The sequence below is a fragment of the Ochotona curzoniae genome, unplaced genomic scaffold (assembly GCF_017591425.1).
Source record: "Ochotona curzoniae isolate NIBS_2020 unplaced genomic scaffold, NIBS_Ocur_1.0 contig_605, whole genome shotgun sequence".
In the NCBI taxonomy this organism is placed as follows: Eukaryota; Metazoa; Chordata; class Mammalia; order Lagomorpha; family Ochotonidae; genus Ochotona; species Ochotona curzoniae.
In genome coordinates this window covers 1,351,985-1,371,010 of record NW_024466491.1, presented here as the reverse complement: position 1 = coordinate 1,371,010, position 19,026 = coordinate 1,351,985, and the positions used below count along the sequence as shown (strand labels likewise).

The 19,026-nt window shown below is 54.8% G+C and overlaps 1 protein-coding gene across 1 annotated transcript; it reads right to left on the bottom strand.

Moving 5' to 3' along the window:
- Nucleotides 1–3,943: 3,943 nt before the first annotated feature.
- On the bottom strand, nucleotides 3,944–18,812 carry LOC121163153 (cytochrome P450 4F22). Its single transcript, XM_040990439.1, has 12 exons — nucleotides 18,591–18,812; nucleotides 15,712–15,856; nucleotides 11,527–11,580; nucleotides 11,316–11,443; nucleotides 11,046–11,170; nucleotides 9,492–9,762; nucleotides 8,186–8,252; nucleotides 7,940–8,069; nucleotides 6,450–6,583; nucleotides 5,425–5,489; nucleotides 4,460–4,542; nucleotides 3,944–4,121 (listed from the first exon to the last, which is right to left on the bottom strand). Exons 1-12 carry the CDS (start codon nucleotides 18,810–18,812, stop codon nucleotides 3,944–3,946), a joined length of 1,602 nt encoding a protein of 533 aa, XP_040846373.1.
- Between the last annotated feature and the right edge of the window lie 214 nt (nucleotides 18,813–19,026).

Below are 19,026 nucleotides of genomic sequence, written 5' to 3'. Positions count from 1 at the left end.
GTGGTTCTGGAGCCCAGCACTGGCCTAGCTAGTACCTCTCAGAAACAAAATCGTGTGTTCTAGTACCAACCCTGCAAATTGTGCCCAACTAGGGAGTCAAGCAATGGATGCAAGATCTCTCTGTGTGTCGTTTTTCTCTGTAAACCTTTCAAATAAAAATAAATAGGGCATAGTGCCTAGGGCTGGCTCAATTAGCTAAACCTCCAAGATCACATATGGGTTGTGTTCTGGCTGCTCCACTTCCCATCCAGCTCCCTGCCTGTGGCCTGGGAAAGCAGTGGAGGACGGCCCAAAGCCTTGGGACCCTGCACCTGCTGGGGAGCCCCTGGCTCTTGGCTTCGGATCGGCTCAGCTCTGACCATTGCGGCCACTTAAGGAGAGAATCAGCAGAGGAAAGATCTTTCTCTCTGCACCCCTTCTGTGTATAAATCTTCCTTTCCAGTAAAAATTAATAAATGTTTTATTTTTTTTAAAAAAAGAAGTGTTTGCAAAGGGCACACGATGAAAAAAAAAAGGAGGGCATTTTCTTTAAATCTGTGCATCAAACTAAAATGTGTATATTAATTGTATTTTCAGTGAACTGTTGGAAAGCCCTCAGTATGATGCAGATGTTTAGACAACCACAGGTTTGCACACTTGTCTCCCGGAGGGGTGGGGTGGGTGCTGAAGTCTCATTTAGTCTCCAGGATGCTGTGCTGAAGTCCTTGGAGAGGCAGGACTTGATGGGGGACGTGTGGGGGTCGAGGATTTGGGGGAGTGGGTCTGAACAGGGATTGGTTCTGGTGTCAGAGTTAGTTCTCTGGTTCTTGAGCCTGGGAGAATCAGAAAGCAGCGGTAAGAGCTCAGGTACCTGGGTGATTCGGAATGAGCTCCTCATTTCAGCCTGGCGCAGGTGACAGCGCCTCCCACGCACGCACTCGCTTGCACACACATCCGTGCACACCGTCTCTCAGACGCAGAAGGTGGTGGTCCCCACCCCGGGCGCACACAGCAGCAGGTGCAGGTGCGCGGGAGACTGTCGTCTGCGGATCTGGCGGCAGAGGGAGCCTCCGCCACGCTCTGCAGTGGGACGCGCCGCCCTGGGCACGCGGCATTAAGACGGACAGCGCAGCTACAGCAGGGTCCCTGGGACCCAGGAGCTCTGCACCCACCACCCACTCCGTTCCTCCGTCTCGCATTCACCCACTCACGCGGCCCTTAGCGGAAACTTCAACGTGCATTCCTACATAGAGCTGCCTCTTGGTTATTTGTACTGTAGGCTGACTGTAGGTTTGCAGACGGTGTTGGGAGAACGGTGCGCTCTCCGTGACCTTCTGTGGGGGCGAGGAGAGTGGAAGAAACACCACCGGCAAAAGCCAGGACGAGGACGCAAGGACCTCAATCGCTTGGCCGTGAGATTCCCGCCGACGATTCCAGAACCAGCCGCTGGGGTGCACCCAAGGCTTTCGCCTCGGCCATCTGAGCGGAGGGAAGGACACAGGAATGGATGTGTGGAAAGAGGGATGGATGGGCGGAAGGATGGATGGAGGAAGGGAGGGAGGGATGGGGGATGGATGGACAGAGGGATGGATGGGTGGGTGGATGCATGGGTGCATAAGGCCAAGAGACCAAGAGACGAGCAGAGATCTTCCATTCTCACAGCAGGTGAAGCTGGATCAGGCTGAACCTAAAAGCCAGGAATTCAATCCAAGTCTCCCAGCGGGGCGGCAAGGACTCAGGCTGCCACCTGCTGCCTCTGGGAATGCCCACTAGCAGGGAGCTGGAATGAAGCCGAGGGCTCAAGCCCCATGCACTCTGATAGGGATGAGGGATCTGTCGTGGCCTGCCCCTTCCCTCCTACCTCAAACCTCGGTGGAGATGAACCCCTTGGCTAAAATCACCCCCCTTGACCCATACTCCTCATTCTGTCTTCACTCACACACACCTCCTTTTTTTTTTTTTTTTTAAATGAAATCAGCACCATAGCACATTAGGTAAAACCTCCACTGGCAGTACAGGTATCCCACAGGCACTGGTTCAAGTCCGGGTTGGTCCAGCTCCCTGCTAAAACATCTGGAAAAAAACAACCAATAATGTTCCAAGTGCTTGGGTCGTGCACCCACATGGGAGACCCAAAAGAAGTTCCTGGCTTCAGACCAGCCCATCTCTAGCCATTGTAGACATTGGGGAACGAACCAGTAGCTGAAAAATCAATTTATCTATCTATCCATCTATCTATCATCTATCTCTTTAACTATACCTTTCAAATAAAGTTAATTAAATAAAAAAGATTCGTTGTGGCCCGCACGGTGGCTCAACAGGTTGATCTTCCACTTGCAAGCGCTGGCTTCCCCTGTGGGCACCAGTTCATGTCCCAGGTGTGTTATTTCCCATCCAGCTCCCTGCCTGTGTCCTGGGAAATCAGCTGAGGACGGACCAAAGCCTTGGGACCCTGCACCCGCATGAGAGACCCGGAAGAGACTCCTGGCTCCTGGCTTCAAACTGACTCAACCCCAGCCTTTTGCGCCCATGTGGGGAGTGAACCAGCAGGCGGAAGGTCTTTCTGTCTCTCTGTAAATATGTCTTTCAAGTAAAAATAAACACATCTTGTTTTAAAAAAAAAGAGTTGCTTTATTTATTGCAAGGTAGAATTATAGAAAGAGCGGGAGAGAGATTGTCCATGTGCTGTTTCGTTTCCCCAGATGGCTTCAGCAAAGCCAGAAGGCAGCAGCTACTTCCCAGTTTCCCATGGGAGTGCCGGGGCCCAACCCTTGGGCCACGTCCTACTTTCCCAGGAGCAATAGTGGGGGCAATAGTGGGGGCGGAGAGGTCTGGATGGGAAGTGGAGCAGCTAGAACTTGAACCAGTGTCCATATGGTCCCCAAGCCTGGCCCCACCAGCCTGCCAATAAGTTTTCCGAGTTTGCCCCCGTTTTCCCCTTCCCTATCATCCACTCGGCTTCTGCTCCCACTCCAGTCCCCATTCCCTAGTCACATTTCACCCAGCACCTGAGGTCTCCTGTTCCCAGCACCTGTCACGGGCAGAGGCTTCTGTATGAAGTCATCGGCTCCTGCCACAAGCGAGGCTTGAGCCCCGTCTGCGCCCCAAGTGACGTGTTAAACCAAAGAAGGAACAGCAGCAAGTGAAAACCTGAAGTTTATGGCCTAGGACCAACCTTCCAGAGCCCACAGCTGTTGGCACAATGGCGTCCCACAGGCTCCAAGGCATCTGTACCCACCCTAGGGTTCTAGGTGCCTGGGTCTGGCTGAGCTGAGCTGGGCAGGGAGGAAGGGGAAAGGGGGTGCCTGTTTGACTTTGCTTTTATTCTTCAAAACTCAGAAGGCTCAGCGAAGGAAGAGCAGGGATGCATATTGCAACACAGTAACAAAAGGCAAAGTTTCAAGCCCGCAGCAGTCCCCAGTCTGGGAGGTAGGTCCTAGGTCCCCCCCCCCGGGACGGACCGACGGCTCAGTGTGTGGAGCCTGGGGAACCGCATGGCAAAGGAACCGGGGCCAGAGGGCGGTGCCCACGCCTGGTAGCCTCCGGTGCTAGGCAGGTGCAGAACTAAGGAAGCTAGACTGGACCTCAAGGTGTCAGACCAGCGACTCGGTGGGCAGAGCTTTTGCCCAGAGGAGCGTGGTTGTCACCCTCAGGCTGTGGTCTGGGATCTCAGCAGCTTGAGGGAGGATCTGGGGAACCGGGATCCGCTGGATCCCTGGGGAATGTGACCTAGTCTGATCCTTCAAGTGGAACAGCAGGTGGAGGAACTTAGGGTTCGGACCTCAAGGGGCGGGGTGCGCCTCAGGGGCGTTGCTAGCACCATCAGGCTGCTTCGTTAGTGGAGCCTGGTTCTCCCAGAGTAGATCCTGGACTGGGAAGGGCGTCTCTGGAGTTGAGCTTGGAGGCGGCTCCTGGACCTCGGGGGTGTCCGCAGGCAGGTGCGCGCGCCGCACGAGGGCAGCGGTCAGGCCCGAGGAGTGAGCGGCTCCACGTTGAGCCAGATGCCGTTCTCCGTGCGCAAAATGAGCTCGGGTTTCCGCCGCACCTTGCGCGTTCTATCCACGCTCAGACGGAAGCGCAGCAGCGTGAGCGCCACCACCACGCGCATCTCAGCCATGGCGAAGCTCTGTCCGATGCAATTCCTTGGGGGGGTAGGGAAGTAAGAGAAGGAGGGCTCAGGCCTGGGCGAGCCTCGTGGGCTGGATGGAGACAGGTCTCAGGTAAGTCACCGTGGGTTGGGGTCCCCGTGATGACATCCCTGGGTAGCGCGCCCTTGCGGACATGACCTGCCCCTCTGTCAGGAGCACGTGAGCCCAGAGCTGGGAGCCTGGGAGACAGCAGATGCTCAAACAGCAGGTGGCAAGTTGGAGGGGTCCTCCTGGTGCGTGAGGGAGAGACGGAGCGGGGCACATCCCACAGCTCCCATGGGTCCTGCCCCTCCCATACCTGGCTTGGGTGCGGCTAGGGACAGATCCGTTACCTGGGTCCCGCGGAGAAGGGCACGTAGGCCAGCGGAGAGCGCTGCTGGGGGGTGTCGGGGTCAAAGCGATAGGGGTTGTACACCTGGCCAGGAACACGCTGCTGGTGAGGCTGGGCCAGCCCGGCCTCTAGGAAGTCCTCTTGTGTCATACCCCACCCTATCCCCCAGTCCCACTCGCTACAGCCCTGCCTGGCCCTTCGGGGGCTCGTGGTGGGCGGCTTCCTCTGCCCGGATCAGACTGCTCCTCGCGCCACAGACACGCAGCTCCCCACGCCCTGACCCCATCCCGCAGTCCTGGCTAAGCACCTGCTTCTGGGCAAGACCACTCCGGACCCCCCTCTCCCCGCCCCACCTGCCCCGTTCTAACATCTTTTGCGCCTTAACCCATGGCCAAAATAAGCTTAGTTGCAATCTGCTTCTCACTGCGAGATCCACCAGGACCCAAACCATATCCGCCTCTCTCTGGGTGCCCATCGTAAGCCTGGCATACAGCGGATGTTCAGTAAAAATTTATTGGGGTGCAATAAATCAGGCCACTACTTACACCACCCAGCACTGTTGGAGGGCAGTTTTCTAATTCAGCTTTTACTGCCAGTGAGCCTGGGACCACAGCAGAACATGGCCCAAGTGTGTGGGCCCCTGGCACCCAGGTAGGAAACCTTGGATGGAGCTCCTGGCTCCTGCCTTCAACATGGCCCATCCCTGGCTTGTGTAGCCAATTAAGGAGTGGTCCAAAGGATGCGAGAACTCTCTCTCTCTCTTTCCTTTCTCTCTGTCACTCTGCCTTTCAAATAAATAAAAATCTATATTCATAAATAAATATGTGTTGACCTAATGAATTGACAACCCTACTGTATAATTCCCTGGGAGATGGAAGGCAAGGAAAGGAACAGCCCTCTGCCCCAAATTTCTCCCTCAGGGAAAGATGGAGTTTGAGCCCAGGGAGGTTTGGTCCAGGAGCTCACCTTGGAGTCGGGCCACACTGTGGGGTTGTGGTGAGTCCCGTAGATGCTGACCAAGCAGATGATTCCTGCGGGACAGGTGGACACAAGTGGGGATAGGACAGAACAAGTGGATAAGGTTGGCACAGGTGGGACGAGTGGAAACAGGTGGGCACAGGTTGGCACAGGTGGCACAGGTGGGCGCAGGTGAATCCAGGGGAGCAGAGTGGGTCAATGGGAATGAAGGGAGCCGGGTCCTTTTCTGGACACATCCCAAGGCCTAGGTTTCCCGAGACCCCCCTCTGTTACCACTTCCTGTCCACCCTCCTGTGACAAGCATTGCCACCCCACTCACTCCCCTGCCTCCCGTTAAGACATCCACGTCACATTCTTTCTGGCTGTCTCACTGGCCACACAGGGCTCTCTCTCCCAGACCTGTCATTCCTCTTCAGCTCCAACCCCTCCCGTGGCTCCTGGCTGCCCAGAGGACCAAGTTCAGGTACCTCCATCCAGCAGCATCGTCGGCTGTCTGAACCCTGTGGCTCTGCTCTAAAACAAACCTGCCCTTTCACCTCCAGCTTCCCAGGTTCACCTCCCGCCTTCCTCCTCCTCCTCCAGGCACTCCTCCTTGCCTTCTCCCTAGCTCAACGCTCTGCTGGTTAGCTTAATCTTGACGTTCAGTCGCTAGGGAATACCAGTGCCCAGGTTAGGGTGGTGTTGAAGACCTGCGGCCTTGGAGTGAGGCCTCGTTGGGTCCCCAGCATCAACCAGGACAAGGGGACATCTGGTGACTAAAGGACTCTCCCACACCACCCACACCCTTTTGCAGGGCCAAACCCCGCACACACACACACACACACACACACACACACACACACACACTGGCTCCTTCACCTCTGCCTCCTGCATACTCAATTGAGTTCCCCCCACCATCACCCCAGAAGCATCAGAGACACACAGCACTGCCTCATTTCCTTGGGAGCTTGAGGGGCAGGGAGACCACAGAATATCCACAGCAAACACGGAGGGGGGAGCCTCCCAGTGGGCACCTTTAGGGATGACGCGTCCATCCGGGAGTTTGACATCCTCTGTGCAGCGGCGCGAAACGAGTGTGACGGGCGGGAACTGGCGCAGGCTCTCCTTGATGCACATGGTGATGAAGGGTAACTGGGTCAGGTCGTCCCTGGGAAGAGAGAGCACGTGACTCCCCCAGGGATGCACTGGGGTGCAGAAGCAGGAAACCAGGCCAGGAGGCCGGCCTTGCCTAGCTAGCCTCAGCTGTCCTGAGTGCAGCTCGCTCGAGCTTAGGAAGACCCAGCCACCTGCTCACCACATCTGTACAGCCCTGGGGCAGGTCTCTGGATGGAGGACGGACAGCCCAGAGGCTCAAGTCCCAGGTGTTCCACTTCTGACCCGGTTCCCTGCTTACGGCCTGGGAAAGCAGTAGAGGATGACCCAACTCCTTAAGCCCCTGTAGCCACGTGGGAGACCTGGCTGGAACACCCGGCTCCTGGCTTCAGCCTGGTCCAGCTGTGACTGTTACAGCTATTTAGGGAATGAACCAACAAATGGAAGATTTGCTCTGTCTCTGTTTCCCGCCCCATCCCCCAATAGGTCTTCGGCTAAACCTCCAGTTGTGTCCCGACTTTATCCCACCTAGAACATGAATCATGCCTTTGTCCAGAGCATCTATGCTCCGTATGCCACCTGCCCATGAGTCATGTCCCAGTAGGCTTGGATATGCCAGTAGTTGCCCCCAGTATCACTGTTCCTATTCCCAGGCACGTAGATTCATTGTATGTTTGTTGGAAAGGCAGAGAAATCTTCCACCCACTGGGTCACATCCAAATGGCTACAATGGCCAGAGATGAACCAATCTGAAGCCAGGAGCTTCTTCCAGGTCTTCCAAATGGGTGCAGGGGCCCAAGGATCTAAACCATTCTCTGCTGCTTTCCCAGGCTGTGTGCAGAAAGCTGGATGGGAAGTGGAGCAGCCGGGGCTCAAACCAGCATCCAAACAGCATGCCAATGTTCCAGGCAGAGGCTTAGCCTGGTATGCCTGCTACACCGTGCCGGCCCTCGAAAGGTACTTTTAAAATTTTACAAACAGGTCAGTACTCTGGTTAACAAGTAAAACTGTCAGCTATGGCATTAGCATCTCATGTGGACAACAGTTTGGGGTCCACTTCCAATCCAGCTCCCTGCCAATGCACCTGGTACAGCTTGAGCCTCTGTACTCACCTGGGGGGACCCAATGGCATTCCTGGCTCCTGGTTTCAGCCCAGGGTGTTTGCAGCCATAGAAGGAGTAAATCAGCAAATGAGCAATCTGTGTGTGTGTGTGTGTCCCCTGTTCCTCCCTTTCTCTCTGTGGTTCTGCTTTTCAAATCAAGAAATCAACCACACACACTGGGGTGTGAGATGTCCCAACAACTTGTCCCAGGTCCCACACTGGACATGAGACAGCTGGCACGCATGCCCAGGCTCCCAGCTTCCACTCGCCCCGCCGACGACCACTGCAGCCCCCGCCCCTTTACTGACCACTGCAGCTCCTCCAGCTCCCGACCCTTCATAACCTCACGGATCTCTTCCCGGCACTTCTCCTGGTACTCCGGGTGCTTGGCCAGGTTGAAGAGCACCCACGAGAGCCCGCTGGAGGTTGTGTCGTGTCCTGCGGGCACAGGAGCCAAAGGGGGAGGGAGGCGGGCTGCCGTGTTCAGGCAGACAGCAGAAGGTCTCCCTTCCTCACCTCCGGCAGGTTCTGCTGGGGACCCCCTACACCCTTACCCTCAAACATGAACGTGTCCGCCTCGGCACGAATGTCCTCATCGGACAACTCCTTCCCATCTTCATCCTGAAATGGGTAGTGGATGGGTCTCAGCCTTCTCATCCCCTCTCTCCCTCCTTCCCTCCCTCCCTCCCTGCACCCCAACCACCCCACTCCCCTGAGCTAAGCTGTTGGGGATTCTGGTGGCTATGGTGCAGTGTGTTAAGCTATTGCCTGCAGCACCAGCAGGGATATCAAAACAGGGGTTCAAACCCTGGTTGTTCTGTCTGCAGTTCACTTCCTGCTAATGCATCAGGAAAAACAGCAGAGGATGGCCCAACGTCTTGAGCCCTGGTTAATCATGTGAGAGACCTAGAAGAAGCTCCTGGATGCTGGCTGCGACCAGAACCAGCCACAGACTTTGCAGCCATTTGCATGGTATACCCGCAGATGCAAGACCTTGACACCCACCCCCTCGCTCTCTTTCTCTCTCTCTTCCCCCCTCATCCTCTCTCAGTTTCTCAAATACGACAAAAATGGGTTCAATTTATAATTTTTTATGTCTATGGAACTGGCAGTGCTAGCACCTCCTTTGGGTGCAGGTTCCTGTCCCAGCTGCTCTACTTCCTTCCAGCTCCCTGCCTGTGGCCTGGGAAAGCAGTCGAGGACGGCCCAAAGCCTTGGGACCCTGCACCTGCATGGGAGACCCAGAAGAAGCTCCTGCCTCCTGGTTTAGGACCAGTCCAGTTCCGGCCATTTGCAGCTATTTGGAGAGTTAATCAATAGATGGAAAATCTCTCTGCTTGGCTCTGCCTCTCTGTGTTTTTCAGTAAATGAATCTTTAAAATATATATATATATATATTCATGGGCCTGGCATGATGGCTCAACTGGGAAACCCCCAGCCTACGAACACCAGCATCCTTTATGGGTGTTGGTTCATGCTCTGGCTGATTCAGTTTCCATCCATCCATCCACCTAGGAAAGCAGTTGAGGATGTCCCAAAACCTTGAGACCCTGCACCCATACAGGAAAACTGGAGGAAGCTCCAGTCGTTGCAGCCATTTGGGGAGTGAACCAGTGGATGGAAAATCTTTATCTCTTTCTCTCGGTGAGTCTGCTTTTTCCAATACAAATAAATAAATCTTTGCAAAAAGTCATAAGGACTCAAAGTCATGGTCAAGGCAGCCCAGGTAACTCGCTTCAATAGTTTCCTGCATTCGCGTCTGACTCTAGCCCAGGCCTGCATGGGTCAGGCTGTGTGTCATCCCCTGCAGCTGGTGAAAGCCCTGGGCATGCACAGTGCCACCCTGGAGCCCAGCCTCACCCTCGCCAGGAGCAGCACGTCAATGAAATCCAAGGCCTTGCCCTGTTTGGCCTTCAGCCAGGCCTGGGTGCCCTGCTGGCACAGGGCCCTCCGGCGCTCCTGGATGACCTCGGTGGTGAAGCGGTGCACAATATTGCAAGCTCGGCGGAAGTGTCGGCCGTCAGCAGTGAGGTGGTAATACACGAAGTCCAGGTAGTGATGCAGGCGGTACTGGCGCCGCACGACCAGTGCGCTCAGTTCGATGATGGCTGAGATATAGTCACTCATCTTCCTGGCAAGGAGAGAGCCAAGTCAGGGACAGAGGGCCCCAGCCAGTCCCAGGGTATGGCCCCAGACAAGTCTCCTCGCCCTCATCGCTTAGACAACAAATGGGCCCTATGTTGGTTCTATCATCTGATTGTTTATTCTTTTTAACGCTTGGGTCATCTTTCTCCCACTTCCCCTTAAACATCAGCTGGGAGCTGGGTTGGAAATAGCGCAGCCAGAAACCCCACCAGCATCCCGAAATGGAATACAGGCCAGCCAAAAGCAAATGGTCGTTGGAACTCTGTCGCCCAGCAGCTCCCACACTTCTCCTTACAGATGTTTGAAGGGACGTGTGCACTAGGGACCATCTATGAGACCCAGTGTGGTGGTACGGCCCGCGAGTACTCAGCCAGCAACAAGTGCCCCACTACGCCAACAACCACGGCAGGTTGCACATGGCAAGGATACAGGACCTGAATGGATTTCCTGGCTCTTGGCTTCCATCTGGCTATTGTGGGCATCTGGAGGGGTAAACCAGCAGGAAGATTCTCTCTCTCGCTCTGCCTTTCGAATCAGTGCATCTTTCTCTCTCTTTTTTTTTTTTTTAAAGATTTATCTATTTTTATTAGGAAGTCAGATATACAGAGAGGAGGAGAGAGAGTGGAAGATTTTCTGTCCAATGATTCACAGCCATCCTCCACTAGATGGGAAGTGGAGCTGCCGGGATTAGAACCGGCGCCCATATGGGATCCCAGCACGTTCAAGGCAAGGACTTTAGCCGCTAGGCCACTGCACCAGACCCCTAGTACATCATTTTTTTTTTTTAAAGAACAGTTTTAGGCTCTGTGGCTAAATCCTTGCCTTGCATGCACCAGGATCCCATATAGTCGTTGGTTCATGTCCCAGCTGCTCCACTTTCCATCCAACTCTCTGCTTGTGGCCTGGAAAACAGCAGAGGACGGCCCAAAGCCTTGGGACCCTGCAACCGTGTGGGAGACCCGGAAGAAGTTCCTGGCTCCGGCTCGGCTCAGCTCCAGCCATTGTGGTTGCTTAAGGAGCGAGCCAGCGGCTGGAAGATCTTTCTGTATCTCCTTCTCTCTCTCTGTAGATCTGCCTTTCAATTAAAAATGAACAATTTTTTTAAAAAAAATTGAGCACATTCATAAACAAATTTTCCCAACATGGCTACAGAAAAGGAATGAAAATGTCCATTTTCTGGATAAAGCAGATGAGCCCCACAGGTGGTGGCTCCCTCCGGAGCACCTGCCGCCTACCTCCTCCACGACCTCGTGCCCTGGGTACACTCACTCCTGGCAGTTGCTGTTGTAGCTGAAGACGCATTTCTGCAGGCTGTCCAGGGTCATGAGGCTGACGTGCTCAAACATGTCCAGAGACACCACCGAGGAGCCCTTGGCCAGGCGTCGCCACTTGGCCTGCAAGGTACATAGGCAGCTTGTGGACATGGAGGCCTCAAGCCACGAGCCAGGAGCCAGCGGCTCACCACCACCAGCCACCACTTGACTGACTCGCAGCAGCTGCCTCCCCCAGGAGCCGAGGCCATGAAGGCACTGGACTTACATGCATGGTATCTGTGCTCTGGTTAAAGATCTTCATGTAGGGCTTCAGAATGTCAAAGTGGAAGGCGGGTGTCAGCAGGCGGCGGTGTCGGCTCCACTTGGCCCCTTTGCTGAGAAGCAGCCCGTCCCCTGGAACCGGGAGGTTGAGGTGAGGTGAGGGGCCTTCTCCCCAAGGATCCCCAGGCCTTCCCCCGTCACCCACGGGCACTCACCCAGCCAAGGTTTCAGGAAGCCGTAGAAGAAGTCATCCTTAGGAGCCACCATAGCTGTAGGGAGGGAGAAGGCAAGGAAGGTCCTGACCCTTGATCTCTGCAGAAGCCTTCCGGGGGCTTCTCTCTGGGGCCTGACCCTCCTCCTGCTTCATCCCACCCTTGCCCCTCTATGGTGAAAGATCTGTATGTCACACTGATCTGAATATGAGACACTTCCTCTGTGCTCAGGCACCTGCTGTGGCTCCCTGTTGCCCTTGCAAAAAAGAAAAGTTCAAGTTCAGCCTAGTATGGAAGGTCTGTCCTCTTCCGGTCCATCACTCACCTCCAAACTCCTGGCCAGGCTACCTTGCCCAGTAGGTAGGAAGCTTTCCCTTAATTCACCCCACTCATTTCTCCCAGTTCAGGACGAGTGCACCACATCTCCCAGGTTCCACCCTCCAGCCTTGTCCTCCATCAGGCCTGGCCACAGGGACATCTGATCATAGCCACTCCTGGCTCCCACATGTGCCACCCTCAAGTACCCGCTCCACAGCCCATGTCCAAAAGCCTGAGTGGTCTGCCTTTGTCTCCGGCCTCCACGCCCCCTTGCAACGTCTCAGCACTTTTCTCAGCACCTCAGAAAGGCCATTGCATTCTCTGCCGTCTCTGCACCAGCTGCCATCTCCTCCCTAAGCATCCTCCTCTCCTCCCTCCAACCCCAGTCAGATGCAATGCCCATCCTCACCCATCACTCTGGGCTGGATTTAACAGTTACCAACCCTTCAAGAAGTGACAGGGGCTACACTGGGGCTAAAGAAATTTGATTGAATGAGGGAATCAAGCAATCAATCAAAGGATGGATAAGTGAAAAAATAAAGGGATGGATGGATGAATAGTTGGGTTTCTATGTGGAAGGATGGATGGGTGAATGAATGAGAGTGTGGATGAATGAATAAATGAGGGGGTGGGTGATTGGATGAACGGATAGGTGAGTGGATGGATGAGTGAATGGGTGGATGGATGGATGGATGGATGGATGGATGGGTGGTTGGATGGATGGATGGGTGGATGGGTGGATGTGTGGATGGATGGATGGATGGGTGGATGGGTGGATGGGTGGATGGATGGATGGATGGGTGGGTGGATGGGTGGATGAATGGATGGATGGGTGGATGGATGGATGGATGGATGGATGGATGGATGGATGGATGGATGGGTGGATGGGTGGATGGATGGATGGATGGATGGATGGATGGATGGATGGGTGGATGGATGGGTGGATGGATGGATGGATGGGTGGGTGGATGGGTGGATGGATGGATGGATGGATGGATGGGTGGGTGGATGGGTGGATGAATGGATGGATGGGTGGATGGATGGATGGATGGATGGATGGATGGATGGATGGATGGGTGGATGGATGGATGGATGGGTGGTTGGATGGATGGATGGATGGGTGGATGGATGGGTGGATGGATGAGTGATTAGAGAGTAGATGGGTGGATGAGAAACGAATGGAAGGATGTGCAGCTGGATGGGTGGATAAACGTGCTGGTGGTGGGTGGGTGGTTGAGAGTATTAGTGGGCAAATGAACCACCTTGCTTGCATTAAATAGATGTGAGGTGCCTGGGCAGGTCCCCAAAAAGGGTGTATCTAAAATTCAAGCGATGCCATTCTTTTCTGAAAGTGACTCAGCCACCTATACATACACACACCCCAGAAATTGACCAACGGCATGCACCGTCATCCCGTCCAAGCGTTCTCTCATTCAGCACCCTTCTTCTGTCACTCTCCTGTGCCCAACCCTTGCTGGATGACAGAGTATCCAGAGATGACTCATCTCCATGCTTTCCCTGGATGGATGCCCAGATGGAGCAAGACAAGGGGAGCAGGAGCACATGGTGCAATCACCATGGAGGCAGAAAGCAGGTCAGGTGCTCAGCAGGGCACAGCAAAGGGGTTACTGCAAGCCAGAGCCAACTGCCCAGAGGAGTCTGTCACACAGCCCTGGGCAGAGGCCTGCCAGGCAGTCCTACCAGCCTCCCAGGAAAGGTGCAGCTCAAACACAGTGCAACACAGCCTCTGCTTCTCTCCCAGTCTTGCCTCCTGCCCATACCAAGTCCCTGGCATCCACACCTGTGCAGTGGCAAGACCCTCCATCAGCAAAGACCCAGCTTCCCTTGGGCTTCCATAGGTTCCTTCATCCAGTCCCAGCCCTGAATCCTAAGTGCCAGCTGGGTCCAGGCTGCTTCTCCCTGGGGTGGAAAGGGGTGGGGGTAACTACCTAGGCAGAGATTGAATCAGACAAGCCCTTCTGCTCCTTCTCCACGGTGGCCACATAGAAAAGCTATGAACACCATATGATGAAAAACCTGGGTTCTGAGCTGGCCAGGGTCGGGTTTGGAACCAGCAGTAACTTGCAGTGACTAGCTGCTTAAACTTCGATGTGAACCCATGCTGCCTTCTAGATCTTTGTCTGCCAGAGAACAGACAAGCCTGCCCCCATGACATCCCAGTAAGACTCCCCAGCCAAGGTGGCACACAGGAAGTGCCCATCCAGGATGTGTGGACTTGGCCCAGCAAATGAAGTCACCGTTGACAATGCCTGCATCCTGCAATGAAGTGCCTGGTTCCAGTCCTGGCTGCTCCACCTGTTTCAGGTCCAGCTTCCTCCTAACTTCCCTGGAAGGCACTTCAAGTACTTTAGCCCCGGTCATCCCCATGGGAGACCAGGATGGCGCTCCTGGCTCCTGCCTTAGACCTCGCCCAGCCCAGTTGCTGTGGCTCCTGGAGAGGTGAACCAATGAGTGGAGATGTCTGCTCCCTCTCGACTCTCATTTTTCAAATAAACAATCATGAGCTGACAGTGCGATGTAACACGTTAAGCCTCTGCCTGCAGTGCCAGTATCCCATATGGTTATCAGTTCCAGTCCTGGGTGCTCTACTTCCAACCCAGCTGCCTGTTAATGCAGTGGAGAATGACCCAAGCACTTGGGTCCCTGCACCCTTGTGGAAGACCCTGAAGAAGCTCCTGGCTCCCAGCTTCAGACCTGGCAAGCACCAAAGGCCACGATGTGCACAATTTCCTGGATTGGAAAATTCTTGCAGCCAGGAAGTAAGGGTGCGGATGCCAGGGAATGGCAGCGAGGGTGGAGCAGGGAAGGGGACAATGACTTCATGGGGACAAGGCGTCTTACAGGGTGATGAGAAAGTTTTGTAACCATAAGTGCTGCTTGCATAACCTGGTGAATACACTCAGCCCCATGAATGGTCCACTACTGGTTAATTGTATGAAACCTGCCACTCACTTCAATTAAAAAAAAAAATAAAGCAATTACGCATCAAAGCAAGCTGTAATTATTTGCCACCCTCTCCTTTCTCGCCACAAAGCCTTCTCCCTACTTTCTCCCGGTGATCGTCTCGACGGTCGGGAGGCACCGACAGGAGCCACGATCGCCTCAGGGACCAGACACAGTGCAGGTTCAAGTCCAGAGCAGAGGTGTGGCCACCTCAGGAGAGAGATGGAGTCCGGGATGTGAAACCGGGCTTGTCCTAATGCAGGAGGGCGGAAAGAGATGGGAGGACCTGCGGGTGCTCCGTGCTGACTCACGACTCCACCCATGCTGTACGGGAGCTCCCCATCCGGCTCCTACTTGGGTGGGGAGGCAGTGGCTGCCCTGTCTGTCCTGGGGGAGTGAAGGGGAGAGGAGGGGAGGTGACAGGGAGAAGGCTGGAGCTCCAACCCAGGTCTTGCTGCTAGTGCACCTGGGAGAGCAGCGCAAGATGGCCCAAGTGCTTTGACACCTGCACCCACGTGGGAGACCCACATGGAGCTCTGGTCTCCTGGGTTTAGCCTGGCCAGCCCTGGTCATTTTGGGAATTTGCAGGGAGCAAGCCAGTAGTGGACAGGTCACTCCCCATATGCCATTCAAGTTCCTAAACAGATTTTTTAAACACACACACACAGCTAGGTGAGCAACAGCCCACCTGAACGCGCTTGGCTCCGCTTTCCCACTGGGGCTCCAGCGACTTTCAGACCCTGTCTGTCTTGCCTTTGTGCTATGTTGTCCGCCATGAGCCTGCCTCGGAAAACTCCTATGCATCCACAAAACCCCGACTGAGATGGCCCTTGCTTGAGACTGTCGCATCCTAGCCTGGAAACCCCAGCTGGAGGCGTGGGCAGGGTTCCGTCGCAGCATGCTTACCGGAGGCACCCACCACGGGCTTGATGTAGTCCGGGTGCACCAGGACGAGCAGCGGCAGGACAGGTCCAAGCCACACGAGAACCACATGGTGCAAGCTGTCCAGAACCTTCTTCTCATCCTGCAGGCCTGACTCGTTCGGGAGGAACTGCAGGGAGCAAGGGGGAAAGGCAGTGAGGAGACGCCCGGTCCTGGATGCCCGCAATCTCCGCCCCCCCAACAAGAGCCCAGCCGTGCTATGCGGCTGTGCCCAGTTCACTGCGCATGTCAGAGCCTCTGGAAACTTGGCAAGAGCCAGCTCTTCCTCTGACCCGGCAGGCTAACCCTACAGGCCACTCCAGAGTGCTGGGTTCAAGTCCTCGCTGCTTTGTTTTCCAATCCAGCATGCCTACAAAAGTGTACACACAGGCCCGTTGCCGTAGCTCAGTGGCTAAGGTCGTTGCCTTGCACATGCTGGGATCCCATACGAGCACTGGTTCGTGTCCTGGTGGCCCCACGTCCCATCCAGCTCCCTGCCTGTGGCCTGGGAAAGCAGTCAAGGATGGCCCAAAGCCTTGGGACCCTGTACCTGCCTGGGATATGGGAAACAAGCTCCTGGCTCCTGGTTCCAGATCAGCTCAGCTCTGGCTGTTACAGCCACTTGGGGAGTGAATCATCAGATGAAAGATCTCTCTGTCTCTCCTCCTCTCTGTAATCTGACTTTCCAATAAAAATAAATAAATCTTTTTTTTTTTTTTTAATGCACACCCACGAAGCCAGCAAATGGTGGCTCATTCCTTGGGTCCATACCACTCACATGGGAGACCCAGGTGGAATTCCGGGCCCCTGGCTTCCTTGTCAGACACATTTGAGTCGAAACCTACTTCGGCTTTCTCTGTGAATATGGGCAAGCCACCTAACCACACTGAGCTTGAATCCATAGCAGAGCAAAGCCAGTTCACCGGCTGGTGGAGAGCCAAGAGACAACTCAGTACCTGCTGTGTCCCAGGCAACCCCCAGGAATCTGAAAAAAAATAAATAAATAAAAATAAAAGGTCCCTTGAGGTGATTGTTACAGGGGCCCATGCTGTGGTGCAGTGGGATAGGCCAACGGCTGTAAGGCAGGCATCCCTATGAGCAGCTGTTCAAGCCCCAGCTGCTCTACTTCCCATCCAATTCCCTGCTAATGCATCTGAGAGAGCAGTGAAGGATGCTCCCGGCACCCATGTGGGAGACCCAGATCAAGCTCCTGGCTCCCGGCTTTGGATCAGCTCAACTTTGGCCATTGTGGCCCCTCTGGGGAGTGAACTAAGAGATGGGAGATCTTTCCGTCTGCCCTTGGAGCTCAGGTAAAAAAAATCAATCGATCGTAAAACCAAAAGACTGTCCCAGTTCCCACCTGCAGACAGAGAAAGCTAAGGACACAGCAGTCAGGTAGCTGACTCCACATCACATGGGTAGAGTGGGGCTAGTCCTCACGCCCAGGCTCCGAAGTCCACACTGCCTTGTCTTGACTCTGCCAAGTCCACCTTCAAGCTCAGTAGGAAGCCGGGTCCAGGGCCCGGGTCCTGGAAGGGGGCTGGGAGTCCAGCGGGCAGGTAGGGACTGGACTTCAGGACCCAGCTTTCCTCTCCTGCTCTCTTAAGGGATGCCAAGCCTGGGTCTCCCAGAAGTCAGAAGCTGCAGAAGCTAGACAAGTCCAGGGATACTGGAGCCGGACGTGGCTCCCTGACTTGCAAGCTGTGTGGCCTCGGTCCTGCATCTAAATCCCCTCTGTGGCACAGTGTCCTCAGGTGAAACGTGGTACCTACCAAGAATGAGCCAGCATTTGCCTGCTGGGACTATAGTGCAGCAGTTAAAATCGCCACTTGTGATGGAACGTGTCACATTGCAGCGCTGGTTCGAGCCGAGGCTGCTCTACTTCCAATCCAGCTTTGTGCCGGAGGATGGCCCAAGTGCTTGGGTCCCTGCGCGTACATGGGAGATCCAAAGACCCTCGCTTTGGTCTGACCTAGCTTCAGCTGTAAGAGCCATCTGGAGAGTGAACCGGTGGATAGAAGATCTCTCTCTCCTCTTTCTCCTCTCTCTCCGTTCTCTCTCTCTTTCTGGAATTCTGACTTTCAAATAGATAAACAAAGTTCCCTGGTGGTCTAGTGGTTAGGATTCGGCGCTCTCTCAAATAGATAAACAATCTTTTTTTAAAAAAAAAATTGCCTGCCATTGCATATGACAGATGTGTGTGAAATTTTAAAAATAAATGCAAGGATAGACTTGGGACCACAGCACCCAACAAGGAGACAGTGAAAACAAACTGTGGGTGAGATGCAGGAACCAGGATCAGGGCAGGTGCTGTAACGCTGCCTGCGACTCCTGCATCCCATCTTAGAGTTCTGGTTCAAGTACCAGCTGTTTCACTTCCGATCCAGCTCCCTGCTAACGTGCCCGGAAAGCAGTGGATGGTGGCCCAAACATTCAAGTTTCTGTCACCCGTGTGGGAGGCCAGGATAGAGTTCCAGGGTCCTAGTTTCAACCTGGCCCAACCTAGGTCATTGAAGTCATTTGAGCAGTGAACCAATGAAATGAAAGATTTTTTTTCTTTCTCTCTCCTTCCTTCTCGGTCACTCAACCATTCACATAAACAGGTGTCCAATATTCTACCAGAACCCCTGCTCACCCCACCTGTGTCAGGATCCCAAACACCACAGCCAGGACACCTGACACAACTCCAGATAACATGGAGAGCTTCCTTCTAGAGTCGACTCTGCCTCTCCATGCCCCCCTACCCTCCAGCTATGGGATCTGGAGTCCACAGCTTGCCCTCAGTCTCACTCCCCACCCTCAGCACCCCATCACATCCCTGGGAAGCCAGCAGGCTCGCCATCCTGAGACCCTGCCACACTCACCATGCCCAGGTGGCCCAGCAGCCAGTTCCGCCGCGGCGGCTGGGGGAAGCAGCGCAGCCGGCGGCAGGTGAGGTGGAAACGCCAGCAGAACCTCAGCAACTGCAGCAGCAGGCGGAAGAGGAAAAAGAGGAGGGAGAGGAGGAGGGCGGACACGGTGTAGACGCGAAACGATGTCTTCTCCAGCCTCAGCAGGTGCAGCAGGTGGTCTGTGATGGGCAGCATCCTGGGTGGGAGGAAAGGGGATGAAAGAGAGTGGGTGCTCCCGGGAATCCTGGGAGTAGGGGAGGGGACTACCCTCTCACTCCATACCCAAAGTCACTGACCACACAGGGACCCAACCGCGTTCTCTCAAACTTGGCCTCTCCTACACAAGGCTTCCGCTGGCCCTGCACAGCTGGGGTGTTCAGATCCCCCCATGGGAGCTGCCACCAGCCAT

What these genes read in the sequence shown, in the direction of transcription:
- LOC121163153 (XM_040990439.1), bottom strand. Translation starts at nt 18,812, where the DNA reads ATGCTGCCCATCACAGACCACCTGCTGCACCTGCTGAGGCTGGAGAAG. An exon ending in TGCTGGGCCACCTGGGCATG is followed by an intron (nt 15,857 to 18,590) that starts GTGAGTGTGGCA and finishes TGCTCCCTGCAG; the next exon opens with TTCCTCCCGAACGAGTCAGG. An exon ending in GAGCTGGAGGAGCTGCAGTG is followed by an intron (nt 6,584 to 7,939) that starts GTCAGTAAAGGG and finishes CTCTCTTCCCAG; the next exon opens with GGACGACCTGACCCAGTTAC.